Below are 19,067 nucleotides of genomic sequence, written 5' to 3'. Positions count from 1 at the left end.
GAAGCAACATTTAGAACTGGACATGGAACAACAGACTGGTTCCAAATAGGAAAAGGAGTACGTCAGGGCTGTATATTGTCACAGTGCTTATTTAACTTCTATGCAGAGTACATCATGAGAAACGCTGGGCTGGAAGAAACACAAGCGGAATCAAGACTGCTGGGAGAAATATCAATAACCTCAGATATGCAGATGACACCACCCTTATGGCATAAAGTGAAGAAGAACTAAAAAGTTTCTTGATGAAAGTGAAAGAGGAGGGTGAAAAAGTTGGCTTAAAGCTCAACATTCAGAAAACGAAGATCATGGCATCTGGTCCCATCACTTCATGGGAAATAGATAAGGAAACAGTGGAAACAGTGTCAGACTTTATTTTTGGTGGGGGGGGGGGGGTGGTCCAGAATCACTGCAGATGGTGACTGCAGCCATGAAATTAAAAGATGCTTACTCCTTGAAGGAAAGTTATGACCAACCTAGGTAGCATATTCAACAGCAGAGACATTACTTTGCCAACAAAGGTCCGTCTAGTCAAGGCTATGGTTTTTCCAGTGGTCATGTATGGATGTGAGAGTTGGACTGTGAAGAAAGCTGAGTGCCAAAGAATTGATGCTTTTGAACTGTGGTGTTGGAGCAGACTCTTGAGAGTCCCTTGGACTGCAAGGAGATCCAACCAGTCCATTCTAAAGGAGATCAGTCCTGGATGTTCTTTGGAAGGACTGATGGTAAAGCTGAAATTCCAGTACTTTGGCCACCTCATGCAAAGGGTTGACTCATTGGAAAAGACTCTGATGCTGGGAGGGATTGAGGGCAGGAGGAAGAGAGGACAACAGAGGATGAGATGGCTGGATGGCATCACCGAATCGATGGACATGAGTTTGGGTGAGCTCCAGGAGTTGGTGATGGACAGGGAGTCCTGGCGTGCTGTGATTCATAGGGTCGCAAAGAGTCGGACACAACTGAGCGACTGAACTGAACTGAACTGAACTGATGATATAGAACTTAGACTGCTAAGACAGGCAGGGAACCACTGAAATTTTCTGAGTTGGGCGAAAAACAGTGCTTCACTGAGGAAATACCATTTTGGATGAGGAATAAATAAGATTTAGGTAGACCCCAATCATAGAGGTATTGTTTGGGAGAAGGAAGCTTTCAGACAGCAGAAATAGCCCAGAGTGATCAATAATTCATCATCCAAATCAAGGAGTTTGAAAATGAATGGGCACTATTAATTATTATGCTGGGCAACAGGCGTAGACCAGTACTTTCCTGGGAGCCTGGAATGTGTGGTCAGTCACTGTATGTTTGAGGAGCTACAAGAATGAAGAGAGCAAGGTGTGTATGTTGCATCTCTTTCCATCTGTCTTACCTCTCTCTCTTTCTTCCCTTCTTTCTTCCTTTCTTTTTCTTCTTGGAGGGGAGATGGTTCAGGTTAAGTTGGAGCTAGTGCATCCCTTTTTTGTGCATCATTATCAAGTGGCCTCAGGAAGCCACTAAAGAGTTTTAAACAAGAGGTAAAAAAGATCAGATTTACGTTTTGAAAAGTGAATTGGGAAGGGCAAGAGCAAAGTGGGGATATCAGTTGAGGTTCTAGAGATACTTAGACTTGGTGATGTGCGTGCGTGCTCAGTTACTCAGTCGTGTCCAAGTCTTTACAACATCCTGGACTGTAGCCCACCAGGCTCCTCTGTCCATGAGATTATCCCAGCAAGAATACTGGAGTGGGTTGCCATTTCTTATTTTAGCAGATCTTCCCAACCCAGGAATTGAACCCACATCTCCTGCGTTGGCAGGCGGACGCTGAGCCTCTTGGGAATCCCCAGACTTAGTAATGAGAGCTGGTTATGAAGCTGAAATGAGAGGACTCTTCCAGGTTTATGGTTTATAGAACTGGCTGGATGACAACATCCTTCATGAATTAGGGAGCAATGAAGGAGGATCAAGTTTGGAGGAAAAAATGGGAGGTCAGTTTTGAATATGATAAGTTTGAAGGGGGTGTGGAGATGCCTAACGAGATAACGGATCTGGAGCTTGGAGAATAAATCAGATCTAGAGGCATAATCCTAGGAGTCATCAATTTATAGGTTGTAAATGAAGCCATTGAGGAGATAAAAGTCTTAAGGCTCATTTTGACATCAGGATAATGAAAAGGTCCCAAAAGAGACTGCACAATAAGTAGCCAGATAAATTGGAAAAAAATAAGAGGGTCTCATACCTCAAAAGCCAGGGGAAGAAACCATTTTAAAACTAAAGTGTTCAACTTACTGTTGAGAAGATAAGAATTGAAAAATACCCACCAGGATTTAGTGACTTAGAGATCTTTTATGAGCACATATATATTTTTATTTTAAAGAACTTTATCTTACTACAAAGCATTTGAATAAAATGGAAAATAATTTAAACAAGAAATAGTTTATAACACTGATAAGACTATTTTATATATTGACTTAAATTTTCAAATATTTAATATTTTAAGTGTTATATTTATTCTTCATAACTTATAAAGAAGTATTTATTTTTAATGGTCAGGTATCCCAAGTTAAAGAAATATAGAGTTGCCTAAATCCTTTTAGTGATCTTCTTAGAGCTTTTATATCACACAGAACTAAGCTCTGTGGTTGGGCATGATTAATAAAAAGGCATGTTTTTTAGGAATGTTAGATCTTTGAGCACTGAAGTAATTGTCTATCCATTCTAGGTCCAACACCTCTACACCTGGCAGCACAGGCTTGCTCCTTAGAAACAACCATCTGTCTACTCTGTTTCAAAGCTGATTATACACTTTCTGAAAAAAGAGGCTGGATGCCAATTCACTTTGCTGCTTTCTATGACAATATCTGCATCATAATTGTTCTCTGCAGGAAGGATCCTAGTTTACTAGAAGCTGAGACAACAGCTGAGTAAGTTACTAATCATTTGTAAAAATACAAATTTCTGCTTTCATGTCTTGCCCCAAGCACTGACTCTAAAAGGAACAGTTGTTATGACTGATTTCAAAGGCTTTGTCGGGCTTACTCTGCTGCCTTTTCTGGTCACTATCTTCTTCTACCACTTATCTTTAAAATTTATAAAGATCGAACTTCTGTTAACCTGTACAAGTTTTCTGAAAGACTAAGGAGTAAGTCCTAGGAACTTTTTCCTAACCTTTTTCCAAAGGGTGGTTCTACAGATTAGTTTATCAAGTTAACTACTTAGTGTCTTAGAAGAAACATGAAACAAGGGAAGGAGGAAGTTGCTCTAAATTGAGCCTTATACAACCAGGAGGCTGCTCCAGACCAAGGTGGGCAGACCATGGACAACAGGAGAAATATCTAGTGGTATCCAAGACAGAAAGACAATACAAAGAGGGAAAACAACTTTGCAACAGGGAAACATCCCACGCAATGTTCTGTTTTACAACTTAGCTAACTCATGACCTTTAGGGTGAAGGCAAACTTCTCCTGAGGGTACTTTCTTGGCCAGTAATCTAGCTACTAGGTTATAGTTTTGATTTAGGCAGAGTTTCAGATATCTCTGAATCTTCAAATAACTTGTCCATTATTATTCATTGTAGAAACAAATTCTCCCTAGGTTGGGGCAGAGATGCATGTGGAGAAAGCTTTCTGGAAACCAGGATCTCTGGCAAATAGACTCTGGAAAGAGCCAAGAGAAGCGGAGGTCTGAGTGCAGTTCTTAGTTCTGTCGTGTTTTGACAGTGTGTCTTTGAGCACAAGTGGGGTAAAAGACTGGAAGTACTAAAAACATCACACAGTTGAAAATGAGAAGTTGAAGTAAGAAGCTATCTGTGAACATAAGGAAGAAGCAAAGGATTTATAGAGAGGACAGTTACCAAGGTTGAGATCTATGTGGAGCTCATGAGAAGTGTGACCATGTGTGATATGGAGACAGATCAGGAGGGTATGACGGGGACCTGTGTGATCAGGACACAGATGGTGGTTAGCATGGGTGTTAAAGTCACTGATAACAGAAAGGAGGCATGTTGGTGAGGCAACCAATACATGAGCTAGGATGGTGGTAGGGACCCACTGGCAGGAGGGCAGTGGCAGTGCGGACCTGGAAAGGGTAATATAATCTGATAACCTATTTTTCAAGCGAGGGAAATCAGAGCAATGGTGTTAGAAGTATTATAGAAGTAACCTGTATTCCTACCACTGAGTAGGAGAAAGAAAAGAACAGGAGAAAACATTCTTGTTCAAATAGAAAAGGGAGAAAATGAAGAGATGTTTACTCATAAAGGACAAGTTTTCCCTGGGTCCAGGAAAAAGAGGATAGAGGAGAGGCCTGGGCCAGCTGGATATTAGTGAGTTCAAGGACAGGCAGCAAGAGAAAGGGGTTCAGACGGCATGGTTGTAAGGACTAGAAAATTAATATTTGAGGCCATGTAATATGGTGAAAAAAGGAAAGGAGACTATGCATGAAGGCTGTGCTAATAAGCTGATTGTTGGCACTCTCATTCTTTTATGGACAATAAAGTAATCCAGTTTGCTTAAGGTCACATTTTTACTCAATAGATCTGTTAGTAAAGTTATAGTCAAGGTTGCCTTGACAAAGAGAGCCCCAAGTATCTGTATTTTAAATAAGGATAAACGTAGTTCTTTTTCGTGAAGTCTAGGCTGGTGGGCGAATGCTGGTGTAACAGGCTGGCAGTATGAGAAACCAGAGGTCCTGCTGTGGCGTCTTCGTGTGTGGTTCCCCTATTCTGGTACAGAATGACCACTTCTGCTTTCATTATTGTGCCTGCATTCTAGCCTTGAGAGAAAGAGAGAGGACAAGTAAAGGCACACTCCATTTCTCTTTAAGAAATCGCCAGGTAACTTCTACTAACACCACACGGGCCAAACTCAGTCGTGTGGCCATACCTCTCCACATGGGAAGCGAGGAAACGTGGCATTGGGCTGGCCAGTCTTGTGCCCAGCCAAAAGACCTTCACTGTCTAAAAAGCAGATCCTGAGTTTTTGACAAAAAGTATTGGTTTACGCCACACTGAGGACGCTGGCATTTGAGAAGTGGACATGAGTTCTAAAGAGACGGGTTGACACACTGTCTGAGCCTCAGTTTCATCACTTGTAAAATGGGCTGATCATACTTGCCTTGCTTCCTCACCTTCATTCATAGACTTGTGACGAATCAGTGAGATGGCATAGTCTAGGAACTCTGTACAGATTATATCAACTTCTGAACAGCTTACAAGGCATGATGGTTAAGTTGGGAGGGAGGGTGGGGCAAACACTAAGGACAGTTAAGGCCAGGGGGGCAACTCTATTTACCTGTGGTATCTACAGAAGAACACTGTGGAAGGAAGAGAAGGTGATGTAGCCATCAGAGTTCCTCCAACAGCAGTTTGGATAGCTTTCCAAAAAGGGATTCGACACTATACGCGTGCTCAGCTGTCACCAGGTTTTCCTCCGTTTTTAGGAATCAGTGTACCCCACTGCTTCTTGCTGCCACATCGGGAGCCCTGGACTCTATTCAATACCTGCTTTCTCTTGGTGCTAACTGGAGAAAAACAGATATTAAAGGAAATAACATCATTCATTTATCAGTGCTAACCTTTCACACAGAGGTGCTCAAGCATATAATAGAGTTAAATATTCCTGAACTCCCAGTTTGGAAAACATTGGTAGGTGAGTATGGAGCACATACTCTCTTTATAAATAAATGTTCTTATCATTATTCAATTTAATTATTGACACTCACTCTGAAATAGAACAAATAAAGCATGCATCATATTTTGAGTTAAAACCAAAAATACAAAAATACTGAACTATTTTTGTATGTGAAAAATTAGTTTTATTTCTGAATTAAAATAAAAGAATAATAACCCAGATGGTAATTTATACAATTATATTTATTTTTACTTTTCCAACTTTCTCCAAAAGCAACCATCCTCTGTTCCATCAAAAAAAAAAAAAGAAGAAGAAGAAGATATAGGAAATTAAAGTTCGAGTGGAAAATACAAGATTCATTCCTCACCTCCTAATTTTAGAAACAGTTTCAGCAACATCTTTCCTCATATTTTGATAATGTTGTATGAAAAAATTCTATTTGAGTTCCCCCCACTCAATTTTTATTCGATCTAGCCAGAATTATTATAAAGGTAAGAATTACTGGCCAACTGAATGTACACATCTAATTTTACTCCCTCCTAAGTCCCAACTAAAATTACATGGCAATTAAATAGCAGCAAACAAGCACTGAAGAGAAAACCAGAAGAAGCAATAAAATGCTGAAAGCAGACAGGCAAATCCTAGGACTTAGCAGACCAGAGAAACTCATTCCAAGCCAACTGTGGGAAAGCTGAGACCGTCTCAGATTCGCACTACAAATCCCCACTAGGCTGGCTGGAGAGCTTTCTGCAAAGGCTAACCGGGAAAGACCTACAGATCTAAAGAGGGAATTCTCTCTGACTAACTGGAAACTGGGAATCTGAACCAAAAGAAAAGCAAAGCAAATTTCAAAGATGATAGCAAAGGGAAGTCCCAGAATGGAAAGAGTGTACCCAGACCAGCAGGAAAATGTGGGAGGAATGACCAATAGGTACAGAGAAAACGAAGCAGATGAAATAAAATAAGGAAATTATCACCTCTAGGTGATACATAGATATATGTTTATATATATACTATCTATAGATACAGACAGAGAAATAAATGTGTATATATACTATATCAGCCCAAGAGATACTGGATAGGGTTTTCAATGTTTATTTGTGTGCATATATATCACTGTATATCTTTTTCTTCTCTGATTGCTGAGGCTAAGACTTCTAAAACTATGTTGAATAGTAGTGGTGAGAGTGGGCACCCTTGTCTTATTTCTGACTTTAGAGGAAATGCTTTCAATTTTTCACCCATTGAGGATAATATTTACTGTGACATTGTATATATGATGCATATCTATAGATAGATGTATATATCTATGCTGCTGCTGCTGCTAAGTCGCTTCAGTTGTGTCCGACTCTGTGTGACCCCATAAACGGCAGCCCACCAGGCTCCCCCGTCCCTGGGATTCTCCACGCAAGAACACTGGAGTGGGTTGCCATTTCCTTCTCCAATATATCTATAGATATGTATAGATATGTATATATAATATATATCTATCTAAATCTATATCTGGGCTTCCCTGGTGGCTCAGCTGTAAAGAATCTGCCTGCAATGTGGGAGACCTGGGTTCAATCCCTGGGTTCAGAAGATCCCCTGGAGAAGGGAACAGCTACCCACTCCAGTATTCTGGCCTGGAGAATTCCATGGGCAGTAGAGTCCATGGGGTTGCAAAGAGTCGGACATGACTAAATGACTTTCACTTACTTTCAAATATATATCTGTATATCTATATCAGATATATAGATATGCATATATATACTATCCATAGATATGTATATAGATATTATGTATATTTATATATAAATAGTATAAATATACCCATATATATAGATAGTATGTGTGTGTGTGTGTATATATATATATATATATATATATATATATGAGAAACTAAGAAGAGTATCTTGTTACTTTTGATAAAGGCTAACACATTTGAAATACAGTGGTAAGTTGTATCATAGAAAAGCAAGAAAATTCCAGAAAAACATCTGCTTCTGCTTCATTGACTATGCTAAAGCCTTTGACTGTGTGGATCACAAAAAACTGTGGAAGATACTTAAAGAGATGGGAATACCAGACCACCTTACCTGCCTCCTGAGAAATCTGTATGCAGGTCAAGAAGCAACAGTTAGAACCAGACAGGAAACAATGGACTGGTTCCAAATCTGCAAAGGAGTACATCAAGGCTATATATTGTCACCTTGCTTATTTAACTTCTATGCAGAGTACATCATGCGAAATGCTGGGCTGGATGAAGCACAGGCTGGAATCAAGATTGCCAGGAGAAATGTCAATAACCTCAGAAATGCAGATGACACCACCCTTATGGCAGAAAGTGAAGAGGAACTAGAGAGCCTCTTGGTGAAAGTGAAAGAGGAGAGTGAAAAAGCTGGCTTAAAGCTCAACATTCAAAAAATGAAGATCATGGCATCTGGTTCCATCGTGGCAAATAGATGGAAACAGTGACAGACTATTTTCTTGGGTTCCAAAATCACTGCAGATGGTGACTGCAGCCATGAAATTAAAAGGCGCTTGCTCCTTGGAAGAAAGCTATGACAAACCTAGACAGTATATTAAAAAGCCGAGACATTACTTTGCCAGCAAAGATCCGTTTAGTCAAAACTATGGTTTTTTCAGTACTCATGTATGGATGTGGTGAGAGTTGGACCGTAAAGAAAGCTGAGTGCTGAAGAATTGATGCTTTTGAACTGTGATATTGGAGAAGACTCCCGAGAGTCCCTTGAACAACAAGGAGATCAAACTAGTCGATCCTAAAGGAAATCGGTCCTGAATATTCATTGGAAGGACCGATGCTGAAGCTGAAGCTCCAGTACTTTGGCTACCTGATTCGAAGAACTGACTCATTGAAAAAAGACCCTGATGATGGGAAAGATTGAAGACAGGAAGAGAAGGGGATGACAGAGGATGAGATGGTTGCATGGCATCACTGACTTGATGGACAGGAGTTAAAACTTTCCAGGATTAGCTCTTGGAGTGGAACCTGAATTTTAAAAGCGAATACCATGGAGTCAGCTACCTAGGTAGAAGCTGGGATTAGATTTGGTATTATGGGGCCTGGGTAAAAAGAGATGAATGAAGATATTTCTATGAGGCTTTGTTTGCACCAGATAAATTGTTTAGAATCATGTATATTTGTATTATTTCCCATCTGGAGTATAGGTTCATTCAAGGTTTTTAAAAGTATCTTCTTCATACTCAGGCAATGTATAAAGCTTCATATATGATTTAATGCTGGGAAAGACTGAAGGCAAATGGAGAAGGGGGTGGCAGAGGATGAGATGGTTAGATAGCTTCACTGATTCAATGGACATGAATTTGAGCAAACTCAGGGAGATTGTGGACAGAGGAGCCCAGCGTGGTATAGTCGCAAAGAGTAAGACACAACTTAGCAACTGAACAAAAGCAACAGATTTTTATTGACAGTAATGTAGTTTACTTTGCTATGCTTGAAAACCTATACTCAAATTTTATTCAAGTGATTTCAGGCATAAGAGCTATATTATTTTCCAGATGATTTTTGAACCATGTGACTGCCCAATCTAAGTCATTCAGGCCAAAGATAAAGAATTTAAGGATATTTTATGCTAATTATATAGATTATAAACTTTGAAGATCATGGATTTTCAGTCTGTCTAAGCACCTCACATGCACAGAGGGAAATTTAAAGAATGCAGTTGGTGGTGATGTTGGTGATCTCAACTCATGGCTTCAGTTGGCCTATACAGAAACAGAATCAATCGTTCTCTTACCTCTTGTGAAATTACAACGTGTATTTTTCTGTTGAATACTTATCAGAAATGTTGCAGTGCGAAAGCTATAAGCGAAGGATGATGGCCGTCATGTCTTTAGAAGTAATCTGCTTAGCAAATGATGAATACTGGAAATGTATTTTGGATGCAGGTGATGTAAAATCTATCAACTATCTTTTACTTATGCTATTTTATGTAGAGATATGCCCACTAACTTTAAAACGTATTTTTAATTGTGAAGAAAACTTTTTAGTTGATCTTAAGTTTCTATTTTTCTTTTTTCTAAGATAATTCCCTTTACCTGTAAATCTTGAGTTTTATATTTCAAGTGAAAGTGGCAGAGGACTAAAAACTATATAAAGCTCATTTCTCTAAAACTTTGCAAGCTTGAAAGTTATATTAAATTAATTTACCATACTACCTGTATGTTTACTTTCACTTAAAAATTATCCCTTTTCTCTATTTGTACACTTTATTTATAAAAATAGCAGTTACAGGATCAGGACTGGGTCTGTAACTAGCTCTGCATTTAGAACTTAGACTGATTGCTTACTTTTCTGTATGCTTAATTTCCTCATTAGTAAAATAGTTACTACCTCATAGGATTGTTTTGAGAACAGCACTACCCATTATAACTTTCTGAAATGATGGAAATATCCTATCTACACTATCCATTATGGTAGCCATTAGTCTAATGTGAATATTGGGCCCAAATGAGATGCTTCAGAAATATTGATTGACTGAATAAATGAATGAATGAAAAAGTTATAGGCAGTCCCCTAACATGTTCCTAAAAACAAGTACAAAAAGTTTTTGAATAGTGTTTTTCCTTCACACTGAACCTAAGTAACAAGCATCCAACTGAAGCCATATTTTCTATGTTCACCGTGCCCATTGACTTCTATCTTTGAACCAATTGTTTTCATTTTTCACGGCTGCTTATATAAAATATGGGTAAAATATAATAAAGTGCTCAAATAATTGCATATACCACTGCCACGCAAAGTTGATGCGATAACCAAAAGTGAACTCTACCATATGGTAGCTCAAATAATTTATTTTTCAATTATCTTAAGCCAAAATTCAGTGTTTCGAAGGTGGCTTAGTGTTGCCAATATGAAATGTATGATTGTGTGCTGTGTGAAAATCCAATGTGTGGACAATGAGAACTGCCCATACTACAGACAAGACGGAAACGTGCATTGGTGTGGTTTCAAATGATAATTTTATAAATATTTCATCAAATTATTTGCTAATTGTTTATATGGCAATGCCCATAAATATTAAGTCTATCATGATAAATTGACTACAAATAGTTACAAACCATGCTCTTTCTTGATCTTTTCATTGTAGGCACCATTCCTGCATTAATCAATCTATTAAAAGGCTCCAAAATAAAATTACAGTGCAAAACAGTTGGGTTATTGAGTAATATCTCAACCCACCCAAGTATAGTGCATGCTTTGGTAGAGGCGGGAGCCATTCCAGCTTTGATTAACCTACTGGTTTCTGAGGAACCTGAACTACACTCTCGCTGCGCTGTCATTCTATATGATATCGCTCAACTTGAAAACAAGGATGTTGTTGCCAAACACGTAAGCACTTTTCATAGAACATCATTTTGACTGAGTGACTCTCTCATATGGAAGCTAGAAAGATGCCCTTTTCATTCTGCAGTGGCCCTCATAAGCTCCCAGGGGAGAATTCCAATCTCAGTGAGGATGCAAAGAGCAAACCAGCCACAAGACCATGAGCACCAAAACGAGCAAGAGCAAGAACAAGAGCTCTGTGCCCAGAACAGGCACAGTGAGGGCTGTGTGTCAACCCTGTCCTGAAGTCCCGCTGTTTGACATTATTTCATTTCCCCCTACCCAGTCCTACCCTCCTTGTCTCTTGCTATGTTTTTGGCCTTATTTATTTTTGTGTGGACTACTGTTTATCTTTTATATCTCTTCACATCTTGCCTGGGCTTTTCCAACTCATTTCACTGCCCCTTGTCTCAAAAAATCTTCCCTGAGCCCTGCTGTCTCTTCTGTGCACCTTGTTGTATAAAGGTGATTGCCTAATATATTTTTTTCACTGATAATATCAAAATCATTTTCAGTTAAAGTTTTTCGTATACTTTGTGATACATTTTTTCTGATGAGCATTCTTTATCTGTCATAAGTTCTTCCTATTTTTTCTCTTATAATATGTTTGAACAGATCCTGTTCTAGGTCCTTTTTGATCAGTACTCAGCTTGAATGCGGAGAAGGCAATGGCACCCCACTCCAGTAGTCTTGCCTGGAAAATCCCATGGATGGAGGAGCCTGGTAGGCTGCAGTCCATGGGGTTGCTAGGAGTTGGACACGACTGAGCGACTTCCCTTTCACTTTTCACTTTTGTGCATTAGAGAAGGAAATGGCAACCCACTCCAGTGTTCTTGCCTGGAGAATCCCAGGGACGGGGAAGCCTGGTGGGCTGCCATCTCTGGGGTCACACAGAGTCAGACACGACTGAAGCAACTTAGCAGCAGCAGCAGCTTGAATGAAATAAGTTCTTTCTAATCAAGATTGCTGGGAGAAATATCAATAACTTCAGATATGCAGATGACACCACCCTTATGGCAGAAAGTGAAGAGGAACTAAAAAAGCCTCTTGATGAAAGTGAAAGTGGAGAGTGAAAAAGTTGGCTTAAAGCTCAACATTCAGAAAACTAAGATCATGGCATCTGCTCCCATCACTTCATGGGAAATAGATGGGGAAACATTGGAAACAGTGTCAGACTTTATTTTTGGGGGCTCCAAAATCACTGCACACGGTGATTGCAGCCATGAAATTAAAAGACACTTACTCCTTGGAAGGAAAGTTATGACCAACCTAGATAGCATATTCAAAAGCAGAGACATTACTTTGCCAACAAAGGTCCGTCTAGTCAAGGCTATGGTTTTTCCTGTGGTCATGTATGGATGTGAGAGTTGGACTGTGAAGAAGGCTGAGCACCGAAGAATTGATGCTTTTGAACTGTGATGTTGGAGAAGACTCTTGAGAGTCCCTTGGACTGCAAGGAGATCCAACCAGTCCATTCTGAAGGAGATCAGCCCTGGGTGTTCTTTGGAAGGAATGATGCTAAAGCTGAAACTCCAATACTTTGGCCACCTCATGCGAAGAGTTGACTCGTTGGAAAAGACTCTGATGCTGGGAGGGGTTGGGGGCAAGAGGAGAAGGGGATGACAGAGGATGAGATGGCTGGATGGCATCACTGACTCGATGGACGTGAGTCTGAGTGAACTCCGGGAGTTGGTGATGGACAGGGAGGCCTGGCGTGCTGCGATTCATGGGGTCGCAAAGGGTCAGACACAACTGAGCTACTGAACTGAACTGAACTGAATCTAGCTATTTGCAGGAAATACATGTAGGAAAGAGCCCAGGTCCATGTTCTAGGCTATAAGAATATGACATAGGCTGCAGGGTTGTATGCATGGGAACTTTCAGCTTTGCTTTCCCTTAGCAGACAGCGATATAGTACCCATCATGTCATTTCTATTTCCTCCACAGTGCAAAAATCTGTCTCTTTCTTTTTATCTCACCAATAAGTCTACTTCTTCTAAACATCTTATCAGTATAATTCTTTATTCATCCTTAACTCTCAACACTTGATGACTAGCTGGTCCAGGGAAGATCCTGCTGCCATCCTCCACGCCCATTCCTATTGTTCCAGACAGGGAATTGTGTGTGTGCGTTTTCCTGTCTCTGAAAGTAGAGCCATTTACTTTAGAAAACTGTGTCCTGCCAGTATTTCCTGTAGCCAGTGGCCATGGGAGATCTCTCTCATCTCTGTTGGTTACTCATAAACATTTATTATCGTTCAGTATTACAGATGTCTCCTAGCTTTATTGAAAATAATGTTACACCTCTGTTTCTTGTCTTGTTTAATATTCTTGCATTATTACTGCTAGTAGGGAGAAGTGCCATCTTTACGCCACTTAAAATTAGTAAACTATATTTACATTTAAAAAGAATATTTTGTGTTATATAAATATAACTGCCAATTACCAGTGCAATGTATACAATGACAGATATTTCCAAATGGGCATTGTATTCAATTGATATTACTCAGTTGTTTCATTTTTAGATACTTAAATGTTACAGTGAACTTGCAGCCTCAAATTATTTTGGTATAAAGGAGGCTATTTGAAAATATATTTATAGGAACTCCCCTGGCTGTCCAGTGGTTAGGACTCTGTACTTCCAATGCAGGTTCGACCCCTGGTTGGGGAACAAAGATCCTACATGCTGCATGGCACGGCCAAAAATGAGAGAAAATATATTTATAGAATACTCACCTTAAAATTAAAGCTCAAGACATGCTCAAAGTTGTGACACCTGTCACTTAATGTACCATATCAGTACACACATTTGTTTATGGGCAATTGTTCTGTCCTAAATAAGCAGATATTTATATCAAGAAAGATTATAGACTTGTGTTTCTAAATAAAGATGGCAGACCTCCTAAATAAATTTGATTATAATTAAATACTATTTTATTTTTAGAATGGAATCCCAGCTCTGATAAATCTCTTAAACTTAGACATAGAAAGCGTGCTAGTAAATGTGATGAACTGTGTGCGGGTCTTATGTATGGGAAACAAAAATAACCAAAGAGCAGTGAGAGACCATAAAGGCATCCCATACCTTATTTCATTTCTGAGTTCTGACTCAGGTAAGTCTCTATTTCTATATATTTTAAAGTGACCAGATATATTAAGTGAAGCAAATAAAGGTTTGGACTTGTCATTTATGAATAGATGTCCTGGATTTAACTTAGGATGGATCTAGACATGTGTAGTATAACTTAACTTCTGAAACACTTAAATTTAAACCACTGGATTTATAAAAGGAATTGATTCTCAAAGCCATTAATTTTAAAAATGTTGAGCTAAACATTTGAAAAAATGGAAACATTGGCACAAGTAATAAAAATAATGTAGTTAATATGCCCAGGGATGCCAGTAGACATCTCCTTGGGTGAATAAGACACATGTTGATCACTGGAAGCTATTTTTCAGGTTACATAAGGACTTTAGATTTGTTGTGAGATATTGGATATCAAAATTCAAGGTAAGGAGGTAATTAGGATAATTGTCAGACTCTGAAGTGCATATAAATACCAAGAACACCAGAAGCTATGAGGCACTTTCTGCAGCTACTGCAAATGGTCTCTTAGACTCTGTAAGAATTTTCTCATCCCAATGAGCATACACATAGCAGTGTGAACTTCAAGTCTGTGGTTTTCCCCCACATATGGGGGGATAAAAAATTGGGAGAAAGCAGGAGGAATAAAAAATTGGGGAAAAGCTTGTATGTTTTCCTTTCTGCTTAGTTTATCATCTTTCTTTCTAGTCTAGCTCTCTAAGAATGAATACAGAATAACTGTGTTGGCTATAATGTAAGACAATGTTATGGATAAGGGGTTTGTTGCAGAAGGTTTTCTTTTACTTTAGTGCTTCAAATTAAGAAATTATCATCTAGGAACTTCTTTCATGTAGTGAAACCATTTGAAAGTTCTTTTCCTTTGTTACAAATTCATAAAGTCATTTGGAATATATTCACCTGTCTCCCCATTCTGCCTAATTCTCTGAGTCTATTTCTGTGTATTGGGTAGGCTGGAGAAGTGCCCTCACGTGGGAGATGTCCTATGGAGTCCAGCCTCAGGCTACCCTCTGACCATCAGACCTAGATGCTCAATACAGCCCTTATGTGGGCTGTATGCCCGCTCTGGTTGTAGCGGGGCCAGCTACTGTAGGCACACTGGTAGGCATGGCTGGCCTCTGGTCTCGTTGGCTGAGAGGCCTTGCCTTGTGTGGTTGCTACGGGCAACTGGCGGGCAGGGCAGGTTCTGATGGGTAGCTAGTCGTGAGGCCTGTCCTTAACTGGTACAGGCAAGCTGGTGGGAGGGGAGGGGCAGACCCCTAGCACTGATAGGCTGCTGCTGCTGCTGCTAAGTCACTTCAGTCGTGTCTGACTCTGTGCAACCCCATAGACGGCAGCCCACCAGGCTCCCCGTCCCTGGAATTCTCCAGGCAAGAACACTGGAGTGGGTTGCTATTTCCTTCTCCAATGCATGAAAGTGAAAAGTGAAAGGGAAGTCTCTCAGTCGTATCCGACTCTTAGCGACCCCATGGACTGCAGCCTACCAGGCTCCTCCATCCATGGGATTTTCCAGGCAAGAGTACTGGAGTGGGGTGCCATTGCCTTCTCCGACTGATAGGCTAGAAGGAGGATTCCAAAATGTGCCTGCTGGCATCAGCACAGTAGAGGGAGATCACAGAACTAGCTGTCTTGGTGTCTCATTCCCCTGTGGAGTGCCAGCTGCCTCCTGCTTCCCCTGGAGGCTCTCCAAGATGAGCAAGTAGGTCTGACCCAGGCACCTTTCACACTGCTGCCTCTCTGCACTGGGCCTCGGAGCGTGTGAGATTTTGCATGCACCCTTTAAGACAGTTTCAGTTTCCTACAGACACATGAAAAGATGTTCAACATAACTAATCATCAGGGAAACGTGAATCAAAACCACAATGAGGTATCACTTCACATCTGTCCAAAGGGCTATCATTGTAAAGATAGCAAATAACAAGCGTTGGCAAGGGTGTGGAGAAAAAAGCGCTCTGGTGCACTGTTGGAGGGAATGTAAATTGGTACAGCCAATATGGAATAGAACTAACAAATGATCCAGCAAATCCACTTTTAGGTATTTACACAGGGAAAACTTAAAGGCTAATTTATAGAGATAAAAGCACCCTATGTGGCTCAGCTGGTAAAGAATCCTCCTGCAATGAGGGAGGCCTGGGTTTGATTCCTGGGTTGAGAAGATCCCCTGGAGAAGGGAAAGGCTGCCCACTCCAGTATTCTGGCCTGGAGAATTCCATGGACTGTAGAGTCCATGGGGTCGTAAAGAGTCAGACATGACAGAGCGACTTTCACTTTCATGTTTCATGCAGCATTAGTTACAATAATGAAGATATTGAAGCAACCTAAGTGGCTATTGATAGATGAATGAATAAAGAAGACGTAGTATATATACACAGTGGAATAGTCACAGCCACAGAAAGAATGAAAGCTTGCCATTTGCAACAATATGGATGGAACTAGAGGGTATTATGCTAAGTGACATAAGTCAGACAAAGAAATACTGTATTCACTTATATGTGAAGTCTAAAACTGAGAACAAATGAACAAACAAAACGAAAAGTAGATACAGAGAAAAGAGTGTACTTTTTCTCTTGTAGATACAGAGAAAAAAACTGTGATTGCCACAGGCAAAGGGGTTTGGGAGTTGTGTGAAGTAAGTGAAAGGGATTAAGAGGTACAAATTTCCAGTTATAAAATAAATCATGAGGCTGTAATATACAGCACAAGGAATGTGGTCAATAATACTGAAATTACTTTTTGAGGTGGTAGTTTCCTGTACATCTGAAACTAACATAATATTGTATGTCAACTACACTTCAATTTAAAAAAGAGAAAAGGGGCAAAAAAGAAAATGAATCTACCATGAATGTATTCAGTTATTCCAATAATTCCTAGGACTCTATACTAAAGGGAAAAATATACAAACAGGAAGGAAATGTGCCAAGACTTTTCCTAAGCATTGTTTAAAACAGTGAAAAGTTAGAAACAACCCATTATTTATAAACATGTAAATGTTTAAGGAAATGTGAGACATGCATTAATGGAATATTTAGGAGACACTGATGTTCATAAGGAATGGGAGAAATTTTTTTTTTAACTGGTAAATTAAAATGCAGGATACTGTGTTTATGTACAACTGTGTTAAGTACAACACTATCTAAAGTTATCTATGGCTTCCCTGGTGGCTCAGATGGTAAAGAATCCACCAGCAATGTAGGAGACATGGGTTCGATCCCTGGGTTGGGAAGATCCCCTGGAGGAGGGCATGGCAACCCACTCCAGTATTCTTGCCTGGAGAATCTCCATGGACAGAGAAGCCTGGTGTGCTGCAGTCCATAAAGTCACAAAAAAGTCGGACACAACTGAGTGACTAAGCACAATGTTATCTATATTTATATAATATATATTATGTATTTACAAAAATACTGGATGATATTACATGGAATGTTTGTGCTTGGGTGGGAAAGTCTGAAGAGTTTTATTTCTTTTTTTCTTTATTTTCTAAATTTTCTAGACTCTATAAACTTGACTTTTAAATATGGAAAACTAGTGATATGCTGCATGCTTATATTCTTACTTTTTAAAAGATTTATTTAACTGGTTCTTGAATTCATTTGAAGATGTGTTGACAGCTGTATCTTCTGTTACAATTGCTGAGGTCGCTCGTGACAATAAGGAAGTTCAGGATGCTATGGCTCTGGAAGGAGCCATTCCTCCTCTGGTGGCTCTGTTTAAAGGAAAGCAGCTTAGTGTCCAAGTGAAGGGTGCAATGGCCGTGGAAGCACTGGCAAGTTACAACCCTGCTATCCAGAGAGCGTTTCTAGAAAAATCATTGAGTAAATATCTTTTAAAACTTCTCAAGGTAGGAATTTTATTACTTTTCATTTTTCTTAAAGTATTCAATATTGAATTTAAATTAAGTGAAAAGAAAACTAAAACCAATTCTAGAATAAACGTTTTATTAAACGCACATTCCTGTGGTATTCAGTAAATCCTCATTGACTGAATGGAATATTTTTTTTAATAGGCGTTTCAAATAGATGTTAAGGAACAAGGAGCTGTAGCACTTTGGGCCTTGGCAGGACAAACACTGAAACAACAAAAGTATATGGCAGAACAGATTGGATACAACTTTATCATAAATATGCTTTTGTCACCATCAGCTAAAATGCAGTATGTTGGTAAGTTATGTTCTATGCATAAATCTACACAATACAGAACAGGACTTTGGAGGGTTAGACATGTTTCTTGCTTTTCTTTGTCAGGAGGTGAAGCCGTCATAGCTCTAAGTAAGGACAGCAAGATGCACCAAAATCAAATATGTGAAGGGAATGGGATCGCACCACTGGTCCGCTTACTAAGGATTAGTAAAATAGCCGATGGCACGCTGCTGAGCGTCATCAAAGCAGTGGGGTCCATCTGTATTGGTTTGTAAATTTATTCTTGGTTCTAAAAATATTAGTAAGGTACTACTCTTCCTCCCTATCCCTACTGTTGCAGCCCTTAACCATATCTAATCTGTTACTATAATATTTTTATTTCTCAAAGACCTTAATGAGTAGAGCTGATGTAATTAAGCGTAGTATATCAGTCTTGCTTTGAATTCTGGTTAGAATGAGAAATGAGGACCATGAGCTTTGGCTATTTTGACTTAAAGTAATCTCTTATTTTTAAGTTTAAGAGAAAAATATTTCTTATTTTGAATCTTAGGAACTGTATGTTTTTGAAGATACAGAAGTGTTTCCAATGCTGCGGCACATTTTTCTACTCCATTCTCTTTGCATAGTCATTCTTTGTTTATGTAGTGGCCACCAGGTCTTGTTGTTCCTTTCTTTGCAAAGGAGTTAACCTTTCCATAAACACACATATTTCTTCATTAATTAGGCCTTAAATATCTCCCAGCAATGTTTTATAGTTTCCAGTGTACAATTCTTGCACAATATTTTGCCAATTTTATCTTAGGTATTTCATACAACATGCATGCAACACTCCCTACCTCAGTGCCTGGTGCACAAGGCACTCAATACTTGTCTGTT

The 19,067-nt window shown here is 39.5% G+C and overlaps 1 protein-coding gene across 3 annotated transcripts in view; it reads left to right on the top strand.

Annotated features, from left to right (window-relative positions):
- Positions 1-19,067, top strand: part of ANKAR (ankyrin and armadillo repeat containing) — a 54,905-nt gene that overhangs the window by 19,416 nt on the left and 16,422 nt on the right. For all 3 annotated transcript variants that reach the window (XM_025273478.2, XM_025273502.2, XM_025273495.2), the window contains exons 9-16: positions 2,696-2,897; positions 5,413-5,621; positions 9,411-9,515; positions 10,718-10,959; positions 13,897-14,065; positions 17,652-17,893; positions 18,059-18,212; positions 18,297-18,458. In XM_025273478.2, the coding sequence (XP_025129263.1) occupies positions 2,696-2,897; positions 5,413-5,621; positions 9,411-9,515; positions 10,718-10,959; positions 13,897-14,065; positions 17,652-17,893; positions 18,059-18,212; positions 18,297-18,458 (1,485 nt within the window). The remainder of the gene's footprint in view (positions 1-2,695; positions 2,898-5,412; positions 5,622-9,410; positions 9,516-10,717; positions 10,960-13,896; positions 14,066-17,651; positions 17,894-18,058; positions 18,213-18,296; positions 18,459-19,067) is intronic.

The sequence above is a fragment of the Bubalus bubalis genome, chromosome 2 (assembly GCF_019923935.1).
Source record: "Bubalus bubalis isolate 160015118507 breed Murrah chromosome 2, NDDB_SH_1, whole genome shotgun sequence".
Taxonomy (NCBI): Eukaryota; Metazoa; Chordata; class Mammalia; order Artiodactyla; family Bovidae; genus Bubalus; species Bubalus bubalis.
The sequence above is the reverse complement of the archived record's forward strand: the minus strand, read 5'-3'. Positions and strand labels throughout refer to the sequence as shown.